The sequence below is a fragment of the Camelus ferus genome, chromosome 1 (assembly GCF_009834535.1).
Source record: "Camelus ferus isolate YT-003-E chromosome 1, BCGSAC_Cfer_1.0, whole genome shotgun sequence".
Classification (NCBI taxonomy): domain Eukaryota; kingdom Metazoa; phylum Chordata; class Mammalia; order Artiodactyla; family Camelidae; genus Camelus; species Camelus ferus.
In genome coordinates, this window is record NC_045696.1 from 58,195,885 (window position 1) to 58,213,313 (window position 17,429).

General features: G+C 41.4%; 1 protein-coding gene across 2 annotated transcripts in view; it reads left to right on the top strand.

Annotated features, from left to right (window-relative positions):
• Positions 1 to 11,465, top strand: part of SLC49A4 (solute carrier family 49 member 4) — a 79,006-nt gene extending 67,541 nt beyond the window's left edge. The window contains exon 9 of one of the 2 annotated variants that reach the window (XM_032480452.1): positions 10,353 to 11,465. In XM_032480452.1, coding sequence (XP_032336343.1) covers positions 10,353 to 10,417 — 65 coding nt within the window. In that variant the 3' untranslated portion in view covers positions 10,418 to 11,465. Of the gene's footprint in view, positions 1 to 535 lie in introns of both variants that reach the window. The other variant, XM_006189856.2, reaches the window with a different exon arrangement.
• Positions 11,466 to 17,429: the final 5,964 nt, after the last annotated feature.

Consider the following 17,429-nt stretch of genomic DNA (forward strand, 5'->3'; position numbering starts at 1 on the left):
TCTATGTTTACTTATCTCTCTATATTTTTTAACTTATTATACAATGATTACCACTTGATGTTTTTGCTGAGAATTAGATGTTTCTATCCAAAAAAAACTATAAAAGTGTTACCTCAAAATTCAGGTGATTTTCTTATTTGTCTTTCTAATCCATCAGATATTTCTAAACAAGGACAAGAGTGATGGTTGACAGAGGGAACTTTAAAAATACTTAACAAACTAACATTTAAAGGTGACTGATTTTTTTTTCTTTGAATAGATTTTTTTTTTTGCCACCAAAATCAAGGTGAATTAAATTGATAAAAAATCATTAAAAAATATCAATTAAAAATATTCCACAGGAAAGCCCTGTAACATATTACATTGCATCACTTAGGCTCCAGGTTGTCACTATTTATTGAAAGCCAGTTCTCAGGCCTTCCAGGGCACATTTATCATAAGTGCTTTTGAATGCAGAGCAGGTTGCTCCCACCATACAGGTGGTGTTCTGCTGGTGACACATGAACGCTCACAACTGCATGTTTTTGTCTTACAGAGTTGTCTTGGTTCAACTGGTGCCTTCCCGGGTCGTGTTTGCTCAGTCTTCTCCTCATTCTGTGCTTCAGGGAATCCTATGACAGACTCTATCTTGATGTGGTTGTCTCAGTTTAATAGCACAGACTTGACGGAGTTTAAAAAGAGACTGGAAATCAATACTGCATACTGCACATTTGCTTGGAATTGCACATCTAACAGGGAAAAAAGAGGAGGAGAGAGAAACTTCATTCAGAGGTTTTGTTAGGTTACAGATGATTGCATTAATTTAATTACTACTAAGTAATAATAATGGGACTTGAGAGGTAACAGGGGGGTTTAAAAACTGTCAGTGGCATACCTGTGCCTGAGTCTGGGGTTAGAAGTGTGATGTCTTACACAGAAAGCACTACCTAAATAATTCCCTCTGTTTTGTGCCAGTGCTAAACTACTGATGGACTAATTGTAATTATGGAAAGAAATAAAGGGTGTCTATCACATGAAGATAACTCCTTCCCTAAGTCACAATCAGAATAGGAAGAAATGCCACTAACTTCTAAAGAAGTTTAAACCCTGATTCAGATTTTAATTATAAAATAGCCAAGAGGTATATCAATGATAGAAATTAGCCACATGTACACTACGTTTTTTCTAATAAAGCCATTTCTTATATGACTCCTTATTTTTAATTAGTCAGATCTTTGGCCACCTTAATTATGGTGATCAAGCGCTTTCCAGCAACTTCAGAGCAGCATACTTTGTGTCTCGATCTTAAACTTATCCTTGTTTCTGTGAAATACAGTTGCATCTGTTAGGCTCTTAAATGATTATATTAAAGGTGACTAAGTGTTTCTTATAGTCGCATTAAATACTGTATGAAAAAATGTGATTCCGTTCTGATTTAGCACTTTGTTAAAAGTGAAGTGACAAATCCCACAGAACATCATGTGTCTTGGGGCAGATGTGTATGTGGTGGCATGGGATGGGAAATCCAGCACCAGCCGTTATTTACCAGGGTTACGTTTTATTAAAATGACCCTTGTTTGAAAATAACAATTTATAACATTGAAACTTTCAAACCTGTTGAGTGATTTCTGAATTACATTCTTGTATTTCTATTCAGTTTTCCATGGAGTCAGTATATTTGAGAGGGCAGTATTTTGCCAGGACCTGCCTTCTTTCTGTGGGATGACAGCTTTTTCAAAAATAACACTGATCGGTCAGCTCTCAGACATGTATTTCACTATGACATAAAACATGCTCTGGGGGGGGGGTGGTTACAGTACTACCATTATTCACATTTATGTAATGCCCCTGACGCGGGAAAACCAAACACTTTCTCAGAAAAGCCAAGAATAATATTTTACCTTCATTGTTCTCAGCTTCCTCCAACCCTCTCTCCTTTCCTCACTTGCGTCTTCCTTGTCAGCTAAGTATATATTTTATTTGCCTTTTTCTGGACAGGCAGAGTGTAAGTCAGCTCCTTCCATTAGCCAGGGTGGTGCACTACCGTTAAAGAGACCTGGTCAGCACTTAATTCTCCTCAGCTCCACACACGCGCACACACTGGCACACAGAGTCCCAAGTACCCCTCCTTTCCCACCTTGGGAAGATGAAGGCTATGCAGTAACTCACCTCGGTCCTAGAGAAGGATTCTGTTCCTGCCGAGCCTTCTGAGAGCCTAAATTGTGCCACTGGAAAGTAAGAAAACCCTCAAATTTAACATCTGTCTTCGGTCACAGTTTAGACCATCCCCCTTTTAACCAACCACCCTGCTAACCTATCAGCAAGAACTGAAGGAACTAAGAGACTTGCTAAAGAGGAGAAATAAACCTTGTCTTTCTTCTTAAATACAAATGAAAGTAAAGTAGAATTCTTGAGAATGTGAGTGAAAGCCAGGCAGTCCAGATATCAATGGTGCTAAAATAACCACCACCCTTTCCTGTCTAGAATGAAGGCAGAAAGGCGAGAGAAGTATGACGTATTTGGTTTTAGTCAGAACTGTTGTGCTTGAGGACATTGCTGTATAAAATTCTGCTGTAAGACTTCTCATACAGAGCATTTTAATTATGGTTCATTCTACTTGTAACTTAAAGAACGACATTAAAAAATATTACATAAATGACCAGTTCAAAGACATCCCAAGTGGGTAGTGCTTTAAAATCCCTGCATTGTCCCGGACACCAACCACTGTGCTTAGCAGACGTGAGCTGAGATGCCTCCCTCTGTCTCATTTACATCCACTTACCCCTCCTAGCACATAATTTATTCTGATCACAAACTGCAACTGTTTTAAGTGATCAAAAGTTCGTATACCAAACCTGATAGGAATAGAACCAAAAGGCTCCAGGGGTCAGGGGAGGATGACATGTTATTTACTTACCTGTATATTTCCAAAAAAAATTTTTTTTTTACTTTGTTTTTATTTCTCACATGCATCAAAATAGACCAGCTGTTATCTTTGCACTTTAAAAACATTATTGAGTCCTGATGAAATTTTATAACTGAAGAAAATCTCAGTCCTTCACTAATCAAGTGCTGATTTTAGAATGTATAGGAACAGTCCCAGAGAGGTAAAGACTCATGCTGAAGGTCACAGTCCTAGTTAGTGACAAGAGTAAAGCTAATAAAAACTCACATCTTCTGACTCCCAAAGCCGTGCTTTTCTCTACCTCATAGAATTGCAGCTTAATTTGGACATTTTGGGGTGTTCATGAATACTCTTTCATATTCAAAAACTATGGGGCTTAAGAATAAAATGCCATTAAAGTGAGGCGATTGTTTGGTTTTTAAGTAAAATCCGTCTTTTTTCTTCATCACTACCCTGATGGTGCTGTAATATGTCTAAGTCTTAGCTTGCAGTGACACAGTCTGAAAACTTTCTCATAAATAATTCATTCCTCATACACCAAGTCAACAGCGTTATTAATTGGTAAGGACATGTTACAGTGTAAGTTCCCTGCGGCTTATCAGTGAATACTTCACAGTTAATGGGAAGAAGCATTTTTTAATATGGTCCATGGTGGAGGTATAGGAGCAAGACAATTACATACACAAATGCATGCGTTTCACTGGGGGACGGAGCTAATAAAATAACAAGACGGAATCAAGTACCATTTTATATATTTAGGCATCTATGTCCTAAAGGCCAAGTTTTATCACAGATCATACATTCATGTTTAATTATTGAGAATGTTTACAGCTTGTCTTTATGAAGCCTTTCAAATGAGGGATTCAAGCTAAGAATTTTAAATTGAGATTACAGTTCTCATCTATTCATCTTTAAATTTTTTAATTTTTTTTACTATTCTTACTAAAATCTAGGCATTCTTCTTGCTGTTTGCATAAGCTTCATTTGAAACTCAAGATCAAATGCAATTGCATAGTAAATTAGCTTTAAATTAATGTTTAAAATCACATTAATTCCATATTTGTCCCTAAAACAATAAGGACAGGAATTACCGTGGCTATACCATATTACCAGGCAAGTGCAAAAGCTGTGATACGAAGAAAATGCCATATTAAAAAAGAAATATGTAGAAAACGAGAAAATTTCATCAGACCTATTTCATAAATATAGGAAAAATAGAATTCCACTTTAATTTGGCATTATAATTGTGCAGAAGAGAACGAGATAAAGCTTATGTCCATATATCAACAGTTTGCCAGTCTCTTAGAAAATATAAGCAATACTGGGGGGTGGGGGAAGTGCTGCCCATCCAAGAAGAGCTAAACTTGACAGGGAGATTCTTAGGTGCTCTTTTAACAGCATCCATTGGGCAGTTTTTGCTCAATAGCAGTGAGTTGTCTGCTCAGTAAGTATACATCTTGGCCATCCTGAGCACTCATTTCCTTTCTGGTGTCCTCCCAGCTCAGATGGAACCTCAAACTTCGGAGATGTCCTCTTGGAACTAATATCAGGGCCCTTAAGAGACCCTTGATGGTGGTCACCTCTGGCCAGGGGGTAGGACTAAGAGAGGCTGTGGGCAGACAGTATAGGCAAGGACGTGGCCCTAAATCTCTCTCTGAACCATGCTACTTTTTATAAACAATTTTAGTTTGCTCTTGGTCAGGATTGAAACATCAGCCCCTTGTTTTGCCTAACAGTTTTCTGAGCTTCCTCACTTGTCCTCGTTGCCCTGTCCCTCAGCTTTCTGAACCCTTGCATGAATCTGACCTCAGCTCCATCCTGATCTCCTCTTCCTTGAACTGACTCCCTGGCACAGGCTTCTTCACCCTCAACTCCTCCCTAAGTGCCAGGGCTGGCTAGTAATAAGGCAGTAATAATAACACATCCAGGTTGCCCCCTCCGGAGCAGACACTAGCATGAGCAGAACATCAGCATGTCCAGGTACTCCAGGGAAATTGAGCAGTTCTTCCCACAGCCAAGTCTTATAAGTTAGAATATTCCCCTGAAACAGGAAGCGAATTACAGAGGTCACTAACAAGTTTCTATAGTTATTATTTGTTGCCCTTTTAGAATATGGACTAACCTGCCTTATGTAGTCTTTCTGTTGTACCTTGGAACATGGCAGGTCTTAAACAATAGCTTTTCATCTCAGCCCACACTCAAAAAGAGAGCAGAAAGTCACCCCACCCCAGCTGTTCTGTTCATTCAACAAGGAAGAATTAATTTTTTTTAACCAACTAAAAAAATGAAACAAAACATGGAATTCATTTCAGCAACCTTGGTAAAACGATAAAAACACATCAACCCATTTTACCTCTAAGCATTGTAGATTTGGAACGTTGTGAGCTTGAGGCCGGAAGGTCAGCCCTGCGTCACAGCACCCTCGGGGTCCCCCAGCTCTTCTGGTTTCCCAGTGAGGCTTCTGCTGTCTTGATCAAAATGGCAAGAAGGACTTGGAGACACTTCTGACTGGCTTTAATGTTAGAAAATGATACTTTTTTAAACTACAATTTAGACTTTCTCTAGGTCAGGTTGGTTTTCTTCCCATTTATGTGGCAGGACTGTAGAATCAAAGAGATGATCTAAGCCAATCACCCCATTTTCCAAGTGAGTAAAGAAGAGAACCTTTTAGATTAAATAACAGCTTAGTTTTAGCAGGTCACCCGACTCCCAGACCAACATTCCTTCCATAAGTGATCAATGTGTTAACCACAGATAAATTCTTTTAAGTAAAATTTCTTTCTTTCAAATTTTTGAAAATTAAAATACATGAAGGTAAATTCTAAAATACCCAGCACAGAGAAAGTGAAGTGAAGTCTACCTCTGTAGAAACATGTGCTGGTTAATCCATTCTCCTTTCCAGAGGTCATCCCTATGAATCCTTGCAGAAATTCTTCTCTGCATCCACATACATAGGTATATCAAGTTATCTCAGGAACTGTTTCTTAAAACCATATTGGCGTTAACATTTGGGCAGGAGTTTCTGAGATCCTTATTTTTCTTCAGGATGACTGGGTATCAGTGTAGTAGTGCTTAACGGAGACATTTCACAGACCTCACGATGTGCCATCAAGCTCTATCATACTCTGAACTTTACTGGTGAATTCCAATATACGATACTGTTTTTCTTATTGGAAATATAGTTTCCGTTTTTATGCCACCCACTAAGATCCATGCACTGTGAGAGAAGAAAATGAATGGCTCATCCCCAAAAGTCAGACAGATTTTCTTGACGAGGTTTCCTTGGCTCTCCATCTCAGCAGAGGCACACCATGCTGCAGACAGCAGAAAGTTGAGAAGATAAGTGATGGCACCAAAGAATCGTAAGTTTCTCTGCAACAACATCATCTCTAGTGGCCCAATTCTATGCAGATCTTTTACAGAGTGAGAGCAGAGGCTCAACGTGTACACAGGTGTTAGGAGACAAGGCTTCTCTGAGACTAATGCAGGCACAACAGCTGTCAGAGAAATGAACAGATGACCAGCCTGGGAGTCAGGAGGCCTGGGTCTCAGTCTCTCTTTCCAGGGCACCTGCTGAGCACCCTTGGGGCTTTGGGAAGGTCACCTGTTCTCTCTGGACACTGGCTTCCTCACCTCTAAAACAGGAATCAAGTAGATGGTCCTTTTTACTGAGAAGATTGACAGTATGTGATACACACCTATTTGGTCACACACAACAGAAAGTGAGAAGACAACATGAGGGCAATACCTTTCCACCAGTACTTACAGTTAACTCACAGTTATACATGACCTTTTCAAACAAACGAGGAGCTTCTACAAGGAAGGCCCACTTAGCTACGAGTTCTAGGAGCCAGGCAGTTATGGAAACTCTCAGGCTGTCAACATATCCACTGTTCCTAACTTCATTCATCCTATCATTCATTCTGTATACAGAGTTATTATATGTGTGCAGTGTGTGCCTGTGAAGGGGAATCAGAAAAACAAAAGATGTTTCTACCTTCCAGGCCATTTTAGACAGATTTTAAAATGCAGATACTCTTTTGAACTAGCAATTAAAAAAGGACCAATGAGAGTTTCCTGAATAATTATGCATAACAGGTACCCACATTTTTTCCTCATATCATCATTAACCGTAAATGATTTCAAGAGAAGGATATTCTGTTCTGTTGAAATTTCTATCATAGACAGAACCCGTATCTATCTGGGAGCACTAATTCAATTTGGCATGAGGAACCCCAGACATTACCATCATTCCATGGCTGGAGAGTGGGTTACTGTTCCTTTAGGAACTTGGGAGGATTACTGACACCTCCAGCTTCCTCTGAAGACAGAACTTAACAAATGCATACATGCCAAGATACACATTCTCATACGGATTTGAGTTTCCTTTCTGAAAGGAATTTGAATTTTAAACATGAAAAGGAAGGATTTCTAATTATAGAACTTGGGACATAAGCCCATCAGAGAGAAGAGCAGGCAGGAGACTTTGTGGGAGCCCTTCGGGTGTCTCTACCTGTGAGTAAATCGAAACCACACTTAATGCATCACTAGAGCAGTCCTGGCCTCTTAAACCTTTGCAGAAACCCAAAGATGCTAAAAAGGGCAGGTTTTAGTTCTGCAGATGGGTTTACTGCCAGTGTCCCCATCTCCAAATTCACTTCCCTCCTCACCAGAAATATATCATTTGGGAGGCTTATGAAAATTAAGTCTTAGGAAAATTCTGCCCCCATCCTACTAACTTGCATCCACAAGTCCCAAGCAAAATCGCTTCCTTGACTTACATGCATATAAGTACCTATTTCTGTTTAGGTCTGTGACTCAGAGAAGGTGTCTGGAAGAAGTCAGGAGAGGTGACTGATCCCACCTCTCCTGCTGTAGATGGAATGGGGTCTGCCCACTGGAACTCAGCTAAAATTGAGGGTGTGTGTTGGGGTGGTCCCTTGCTTCTTAGTCCTTCCCTGAGCTAATTGCACTGCTCTTCCTGATCAATAAGTTATTGCTGAGAAAATCGTTTCAGTAAGTGATGTCAATGTCTCCAGTGGAGCCGTCCCTCTCTACCCCCTGTCCTTTCAGCTTGTGTCCCAGACAAATGCAGTTACCTCTGTCCTTTTCAGAGAAAAAACATTGATTGATATCTTAGCCCTGACATTTCACCCTCTTTTATCTCAGAATGGAGAAGCCCCTTCATATTTGTTGTCTTTTTAACTCAAGGTTAATACAGCTCCCCAGGCACAGGCAACTCTGCGCTGCATGCTGTTGCCAGTAATTGTCCTTCCATCTAATTGGGGGAAAGGTGACTCTTAATGAACCAGCTACTGATTCCCTTACCTCTTCACTCTTTTATCAGTATTCCTTTACCAGGAAATTCTTTGTTATCTAGGTCCTGAAATTTATTTCATGTTTTTTTAAACTTCAATTTTTTTCTTACAAAATTGCTCCTTTTATCTTATAGCAGACTGTGATCTTTTTCCTTCTGAGTACTTTATAATATAATTTGAACATAATAGAACATTCTAAAATAAAGCCAGGCAGGGATTTCATCATAGCCAATATTAAATGCTGGGAGAGGCAGATCATATTTTTAAAAAGAGAGAAAACAGGGATGGAGGAAGCCGGATCTCATAATTCAACCAGTATATTTGGGGCTCCCGTTGCGTGCTGAGCACTGACTGAGTGGGGCATAAGGATACAGAAACAAATAAGACAGTATCCTGGCCCTCAGAGAGATTTGTATTCTGATGAGTCCATTCAAAGCTAGCAACACCCTCAAAAGGCTGTTGGAAGCTTTGTAGCTTATTTCTACAGCTGTCTATGGGATCTTTCTCTGGAAAAATATATTATAAATCCTGTTTCCATGGGCCATTAAAAATCCACGTTTGTCCCTAATCAACGTATGGTGACGTGTAACTTTCATACAGTAAAAAATGCCTCTGGACAGCCTTTGAAGGGATAGGCAGAAAAATTTGCTTTGATGGCTTGAAAAGAAGTGGAAAGGCTTTAGGGAGTTCAGATCTGCTAGCTCTCAGACATGGGATTAGGCAGAGGGAAGAGCCTTCCAGCAAGAGGGAGACCTCACTGAAGGAGTTAGTGAAACAGAAGCCAGGCCTCCAGGCATTTGTTAGAACATCTACCGAGCAAAAGCAGAGAAGGACAGGGAGGGAGGGGTAGTAGAAACAGATTCTGGAGAACAGAACTGCGAAACTGGCTCCTGCTCAGAGGCATCTGGCCCCGCCTCCTGCCTCCAAGCACATTGGCCAGCAATGTGTCTGGCCAACTGCTTCTTCAGCTCTTGAGGGATGGAGATTCTACAACCTACCCTGTCATCTGTTTTAGAGCTACTCCCCTTTGCACTTAGAAGTTTTTACCTTTCAAGAATGGAGGCAGGAGAGAGGTGGTCAAAAAGATGGGGAGCCAAGCAGAGCAAATCAGGGCAGAGGAATTGTAGCGGAGCTGGAGGTGGGGAACGTCTCCACATTTCACACTCCCTCACCAGCTGGAGAGGGTGGGAACCCTGGAGGGGGCGCCCGGCCATTTGGGAACCGCCCTCGCAGAAGCCCAGTCTGGCACAGCGGAGGTTCCTGTTCTGCTTGGAGAAAGCACTGGGAATCTAGGCATCCGCCATCTCCCAAGAGGAACTGTGTTTTATCCAAAAGTCTGCAAGTAAACTGACTATACTTCAATTAAAAAATGGATGGGGATAGTCTATAAATTTTACACTCCCCTCTCGCTTCCATTCTCCAAAGGAACGTTCTGTAATTGAAGGCATGCCTTTGGTACCCTACTGTGTTTCGTGTACTCTGCCAGAATAATGACTTTTCATACCAATTCTGGGATGCAAAGAAATCTTGGGTAGTCCAAGTGGACTTAGATCCAACTAAAGTTCCCACCTCTTACTCCATTCAGACTTTTCCATCTGCACCCTCCACCCCAGTCACACTCCTAGAAGCAACCAGAAAGTATGTCCAACCAAATATACTCTCTGCAAAAAAAACAAAACAAACAAACAAACAAACAAAAAAACCACCAGAGTTTTTCACTCAAAAAACCAAACCAAAACAAACAAACAAAAGCTCTCCGAAAGCCCAAGCGCTTTCTTGTTCTTCTTCTGTTCTCAAGCCACGGTGTATCTGGTCTGACTTTACACCATCTGCAGTTCTCTGCACACATGGTAGGCAGGGCAGGAAGGCAAGCAGAGGCCGACGCAGTAGCTGGAAGGAAGTGGAGGTAGGGTGGCTGCAGAGACCGTTGCTGGCACGGGAGCCTACAGTTGTCCCGTGGCCATCACGATCCACGTGGGGGTCCTAGCATGCCCGACAGGCTCCGCTGACCCCCATCCCCGGGTTTCCAGGAGGTGGCCTTCCCCTCAGCCTTGGGCCTCCCCTCGGCCTGAGTCTCACTGCAGTTCATGTCCTCCCCTGCGCCCTCCCCCCCAGCCCCAGGCTGCACTGAAGCCCTCACTTCTTTTCAGTCTATGGAAGAACAACGTCCTTGCCTGTTGGGAGCCCGTCCACCCTGGGAATGATTTTTGGCTGAAATTGCTGCAGTTGAACACAGGAAGTTCTGCCTGCCAGAGTGAGGGTACTCCAGCAGGCCGCGGCACATTCCCTGCCTCCAAGGTTCTAAGCAAGTAAAAGGGTCAAGACCCTCCCAGAGGACTGAGGAGAGACCAGATGATCTCTTGAGATTCCTCTCAGCTCCAGAACCTGACTTTTAAATAGCAACACTAAGATCTAGGTGACATACAGGCTCTGTGACAGCAGGTGCTCCTCCTCCCATGACACCCCATGTACCTGGGCAGGAGATTCGGTGCAAATATGGATAGGTGCAGGGAGGGGGTTTAAAATCTGCCCACACTGAGATTTTATGCTGGGGATTTGCATATCTGCTGGCCCGGCTCCGCGACCTGGTGGGTCTATGCAACTGTCAAAGTGTGAGTGTGTGATAAATTCCCCTCTGACCGTCATCACAACTTCTGAGTGTTCTGTGCATTTTTAAATAACTCTTACCATGTAAATATTATATTACATTTTAATAAAGTTTTTTTGCATTTACTTTTGTAATATTTGGGGTTTTATAGATTTTTATTTTATGGCCAAGTATACTTTTGTAAGGAAATGTTGAAGTCTTGAGTATTTTTATTCTTTGTCAACTGTAAGCACTGGTAAATATTATTCGTATGTGGTTTTCCTTCCTTTCCATCAGGTCTTTTTAAGGAACTGTGTTTTGGCATAGCATTTTATTTAAAACTCTGCTTCATTTTACACATTGTGAATACTGAAGATTCTGAAAAATAAAGATGCATTTAAAATCTCTGTGCTGTTACATTGTAGAAATGGTAATGTGCATTGGTTTGCCAAAGTGGTAATTAAATGTTTAATGGTTTAGAACTCCTAGTTCAGAATGGGAGTTCTAATCATTACTCACAACACGGAGCCTCTGTGCAGCTTCCAGTCAGCCCCTGCTTCTTGGGAGAAAGCACATGAGAGTGGTGATCTCTGCTCAGTTAGGAAATGTGGTTATGTTGACATGATAGTTACTGTGCTGTGGTTTTGCAATAAATGTGTATTGAAAGCACTTGTGATAATGTGGTCTGCGTTTTGTTTTTAATCAAACTCCAAATGGCAGCAGAAGTGGAGCCAAAGCTCGCTGAGCATTTGGGCAGAGAGATGCAGTGGGAAAAAACATGCGTTTGGAAGGAGGACAGGCTGGGCCAAATCCTGCTCCTCCACCCACAAGCCCTGAGACTTGGAAATTCCTCCATCTCCTCTGGAGATCCTGCATTCTCATCCATTAAAAAACATAGTTAAAACAGAGGAGGGGGATAAAGTGATGAACATAAAGGACCTGGCACATTTTGGTTGCCCGATAAGTGTTACTGTCTTCTTCCTTTCCTTCCCTTTTGTATCCCTCCCAAAGTCTTCGTTAAAAAAATTTGTTTTTAATATTCAAGTTAAAAATGTATTGACCTTCTGAGTAAAGCAGTTATTAAATCCTTACGTATTTAATACTGCTTCTAATTTATCATAGGAAGTTAATTCCCAAAAATGTTGATCACAACTGGATTGAAAGAGTATTTGGGAAATGTGGCAATGTTTATATAAGCACACCACATTATAAGTGTACTGGAAATCCAAAGGGGAGGTCATTGCCTTTGTGGAATTTAAAACAAAAGAACAAGCAGCAAAAGCTATGAAGGTAGGTCCAGAGCCATCACAAAAACATGGACGCACTTACTTTTTTAGTTTCAAAGCAAGCACATTAGAGTTTAAGTGGTAGGGAGCCTGTTCTTGGGAAAACTTAGAATCATGAACATCCTTTAACCTTTTGAAAGAAAGTTTTCTTAACCTTCCTGGATTAGTTATCAAATAGTCCTGTTCTCTTCTCAAAGGTTCCAAAGTCTTCATTTTTAGAAATACAGAAAAGTATAATGCTTTCTTTACTTCTTGCCATAAATGATTTTAGTTTAGAACAGATCATAACTGGATTTTTGTTTTACTTCTCTAACAGCCATCAGGTTTTCCATTTGGATTCTTTAATTTCCTACCCAGTTCAGTGGTATAATCTAAAATTTATCAGAGACCTGTGCTTGTCAAAAGGTCCTTCCTGAATGCTCTTGAAGTAAAGCACTTTTGCAATAGCATCAGAGTACAATAACTGTCTATAAATGACTTTAAAAGACTTAAAAAGGCATGGCTTATGATCCAGCAATCCCACTCCTGGGCATATATCTGGAGGGAACTCTAATTCGAAAAGATACATGCACCCCAATGTTTATAGCAGCACTATTCACAATAGCCAAGACATGAAAGCAACCTAAATGTCCATCAACAGATGATTAGATAAAGACACAATGGAATACTACTCAGCCATAAGAAAGAATAAAATAATGCCATTTGCAGCAGTATGGATAGAATTGGAGATTGTCATCCTAAGTGAAGTAAGCCAGAAAGAGAAAGAAAAATACCATATGATATCACTCATATGTGGAATCTTAAAAAAAAAAAAAAAGACACAAATGAACTTATTTACAAAACAGAAACAGAGTTACAGACATAGAAAACAAATTTAGAGTTACTAAGGGGGAAAGAATGTGAAGGGATAAACTAGGAGTTCAAGATTTGCAGATACTAACTACTATATGTAAAATAGATAAACTATTATATACAAAATAGATAACAAGTTTCTTCTCTGTTGCACAGGGAACTGTATTCAGTAACTTGTAGTAACCTAGAATGAAAAAGAATATGAAAACAAATATATGTATCTAAGTATGACTAAAACATTATGCTGTACACCAGAAATTGACACAACACTGTGAACTGAGTATACGTCAGTTTAAAAAAATCAAAAAATAAAGGCATGGTTAAATATTTGATTACAATTTAATCGATAAAGAAATTTGGTTATAATAACTAGAATTATGACATTATAATCTTAACCCTTAAGAATCTTAATCGTTGGCAAGAACCAAGGAGCAAGTAATTGTGAACTGTATGTCATGCCAGCATTTCCTGATTGTAAAACTTAAGCTTTAGTCCTCCTCTCCTAAGAAGATAAAGGTAGGTAAACTTCGACCTACCCAGCAATTAATGTTCCAATATTTTATCCTATTTGAAATGACCCAGATAGTCAATGAATTCTCTTCATTTAACTTAGTTTAGTTTCAAATTACCAAAATCTGGAGAGACTATTTTAGATATTCCTAAAACATAATTATTCCTTTAGCGTTTACCTAAAGGTTCTTATCTCATTTACATATACTCAGATTTTCATCATATCAGGTTATTTTCCCTGCTGACAAATTTGCAACAGATACAATAAGGTCTTATTTAACCTCTAGTAAAACCTACATACAATAGAAGTGTTATATTTATCTCTGATGACTCTAAATACTTGTCTGTATTAATCAAACCAACAAGCTTAAGCTAGCTCCAATACCAGATATCAATTCAGTATTTCTGAGAATTTATATAAGTGCTTAACTTCTTATAAGCCAATTAAACAGAGCTCAACCACAAACCAATCTTGGCAATACCATTTGGAGGCAGAGACGCCTCATATTTATAAGGTACACATAGACATATATATATCTATTATGGACACAGAGACCTCCCAGCTTGCCTGCTAGAGTTTAAAAAGTCATCTTTTTTCTTTTTCTTCTTCGCTCTCAGTGATCACAGAGAATTAAAGTTCCTGAAAGCCCAGGTAGGTTATCTACATCTCAAAGGCACAGGAAGAGAAATACCAATTCCTTCTAGAAAATTAACTTCCTCTAATAGTATATAAAAAAACCAGTTTTAGAAGGTCAGAATAGTCCCATCTTGGACATTTAGGGTGTTTTTTTTTTTTTTTTCCAGTTTCTAAATAGCCCATTCAGTTAAACAAACTACAGTAATAGACAATGACACACTCCCTCACATGCCTCACTTTCAGAGGAATGTGACTCGGCATTCAAGTTACTTGTAATCCCTAACTAGGGTCAAAACCAGGAAGAGAGAACAGAATTTGAAGACATACACACTTACCCAAAGTAAAAGCCAAACCAATTACAAAAGGCTCACTTTGACACAGCAGCAGAGCCACTGGGGGCCACTGTTCTCCTAATGCATGCTCTGCGGTTTGCCAGTGGAGAGGAGCGAGAGGTACATCCCCTTTGTTAGGCCAAGTGGTGCAGCAAGAGAGCAGGGCAATCACCTCGCCCTCACTGATGACCACATTTAAGTGCTGCTGGAGGTCCGGGTGACTAGTCACGGAGGCCATCTTTGACATTTCCTGGCCAGTTAACAATGTCTCCCCCACTGCCCAGGTGCCTAACCTTCACCTTGGCTGTTAGCTCAGCATCTGGGACCTTTCTTAACAGAAAGCAATGACCAGCCCACAGCTGCAGCCACCGCCTTACCGTCTAACCTCTTTTTTCCCACTGCAATGGCCACCAGTATCTCTGCTGCACCCTTACGGGTGTCTGTGAGTTCTCTATACTCTCTGGATGGCCCTGGTTCAAGGACAGCCACCACAGGCCCCCACATATTAGTGGACAGCCACCCTGGGATTTCCTCCGCAACTTTCAAGATTACTTCTGGAACTTTTGGGCCCCTCTGTTAGTGGATGACCACCCCAGGATTACCCCTGCAACTTTTGGGATTACCCCTGAAACTGAGTAGGACCTTGTGGGGCCTTCCTGGGCACAAAAGCCTGTCCGTGTCCACCTTTTCTTATTTGCAGGATAAAGGCCTCCTAGACGTTCCTCAGTTCCAAGGAGGAGATTTAAACAGTTGCTAATTAGGAAAGGGAGGGGATGCAGAAACAAAAGGGGGAGCAGTCAGGAAACAATAATGCAGCCATGAGGCAAGGTCCTGGTTCCTCCTGAAGGAACACATATAACAGTATCTTTGAGTGCTTCTGTAGGAACTAAGGCCCCCACCCAGGTGAAGGATGACAACTTCAGGCTGAGCACAAGATTCCTGGAACACAGCCTGTTACCTCACCACTGACCAATCAGAAGAAAGTCACCCTGCAGCCCTCACCCCAAATTTTGCCCATTAAAAACTTCAACCCAGAAACCATCAAGGAGTACAGGGGCTTCTTTTTTTAGCACAATCTACCCATTCTCCTTGCTTGGACCTGCAGTAAACCTGTCTCTACTCCAAACTCTGACGTTTGGGTTGTTTGGTCTCACTGTGCATTGGGGAACAAATTTGCATTCGGTAACTATTTTGGTGAGCCAGCCCAGAGTCTGAGCTCATGACAGGTCGACCCTGCTTGAGTCCCCAGCAGCAGCTAGAGTTCATTTTGCTCCAGGGAACTCGGCAGGACTCTCCTTGACAGGCATCTGCTGCCCCAGCACAAGGTTGTTTGGAGCCAAGAAACACCCGGAGGTATGGTCCACATTTGGTATCACTTGGTGATAAGTCATTCCAGCTTGTGCAGGCTGCGAATATCTCTCCACTCCATTCAGACTCATTCCCTTTTGGGAAGTGAGCCACTCTGAGTCTGTTCTCTTTTGAAAGCTGGGCCAGTCTGTTTGGAGGCCTCTGTCTGGGAGTGGGAGTGGAATTTTTAAACTACACCTCCTCTGATTTTCTGTCTGTGTGACTGTACCCTATTTGTTGTTTTGTGTGTGTGTGTGTGTGTGTGTGTGTGTGTGTGTGTGTGTGTGTGTATCATTTTGGGGTGAGCCATTCTGGCTTGTGCAAGATGGGAAGATTCTACCCACTCCATCTGGGCTCACTTCTCTTTCAGGGAGTGAGCCATTCTAGGCTCATTGCAAGCCACTTTAGGTCCATTCCCCTTTGGAGAGGGGCCAGTCGCATTTGGAGGCCTCTGTCTGGGAGTAGGAATAGAATTGAGACAAGAGGGAAGAGGGCAGGACACAACCATTAAAAGAATGACACAGCAATTGAGGATAGCACATAAACTGATTAGAACCCACTAAGCTCAAGATGGCAGAAGGATTGACTTCCAGTAGACCTTGAGCCTCATTATAGGCTCACTATAATACATCAGCATGCTAAATGACATATCCATAGGCGCCAAGACAGTTCCAAGGCTGACCATAAAAGGCCAAAAACTGGGTGGTAGCCCAATTCCAGAAAATCCCCACCCCTTTCCCAAAATAGTTGGAATAATCCTCCCACTCGTTAGTGTATGAAATTACCAAGCCCATAAAAACTAACAGCTCAAACCCTGCATCCTCTCACCTTTTGAGATGGCCCTCATTCTGCCTATGGAATGTGTATCTCCTAAGCCAATCTCACCTTTCAAGACGAGCCCATGCTCTAGGGCTGCCTCTCACCTTCTGAGATGGCTTGCACTCTGTCTATGGAGTGTGCATCTCCCTGAATAAATCTACTTTCACTTTACTATGGCTCACTCTTGAATTCTTTCCTGCACAAAGCCAAGGACCCTCACTTGACAGAGTGCATCCCAGGGACTCACCCAAGACCTGAGACACAAACATCCTCTCTCATTCCATTTTCTTGCAACAGAATTGCTGGGCTATCCCCATCTGATCTTCTGTCTGTGTGACCATGTTTGTAGTCTGTACTTGTGTGTGTAAATATTTGCATTTTTGGCATAATGGAAAATTCATATTCCATCCCTGAGAATTGCCCTCTTCACCCATGGAAGCAGCTTCACGGATCAGGGTAAGCATCACCCACCAAGAAGCTGTGGAGGCAAACGCATTGCATGCCAGAACATCAGCCCAGAAGGCCAACATCCTTGCCCTTACCAAAGCCCTGAAGCTCCGAAGGGATAAGCAAGTCAACATCCGTTTAGACTTCAGGTATGCTTTTTCTGTGGTTCATGCTCACGGAGCTATTTGGAAAGAAAGGGGAGTGCAGGAGAGAAGGACATTAAACATGCTTCTAAAATCCTGAGTCTGTTGGAAGCAGTAAATGAACCAATAGAAGTGGCAAAAATACACTGCCCAGGGCACCAATGGAGCCAAGCCTCAACTGCAAGAGTCAATCAGCTAGCAGCCAGATCAAATTGAGAGTTTTGAGGTGCTGTTAGCTCCTTTGTTCCCCCAAATTAATTTGCCCAG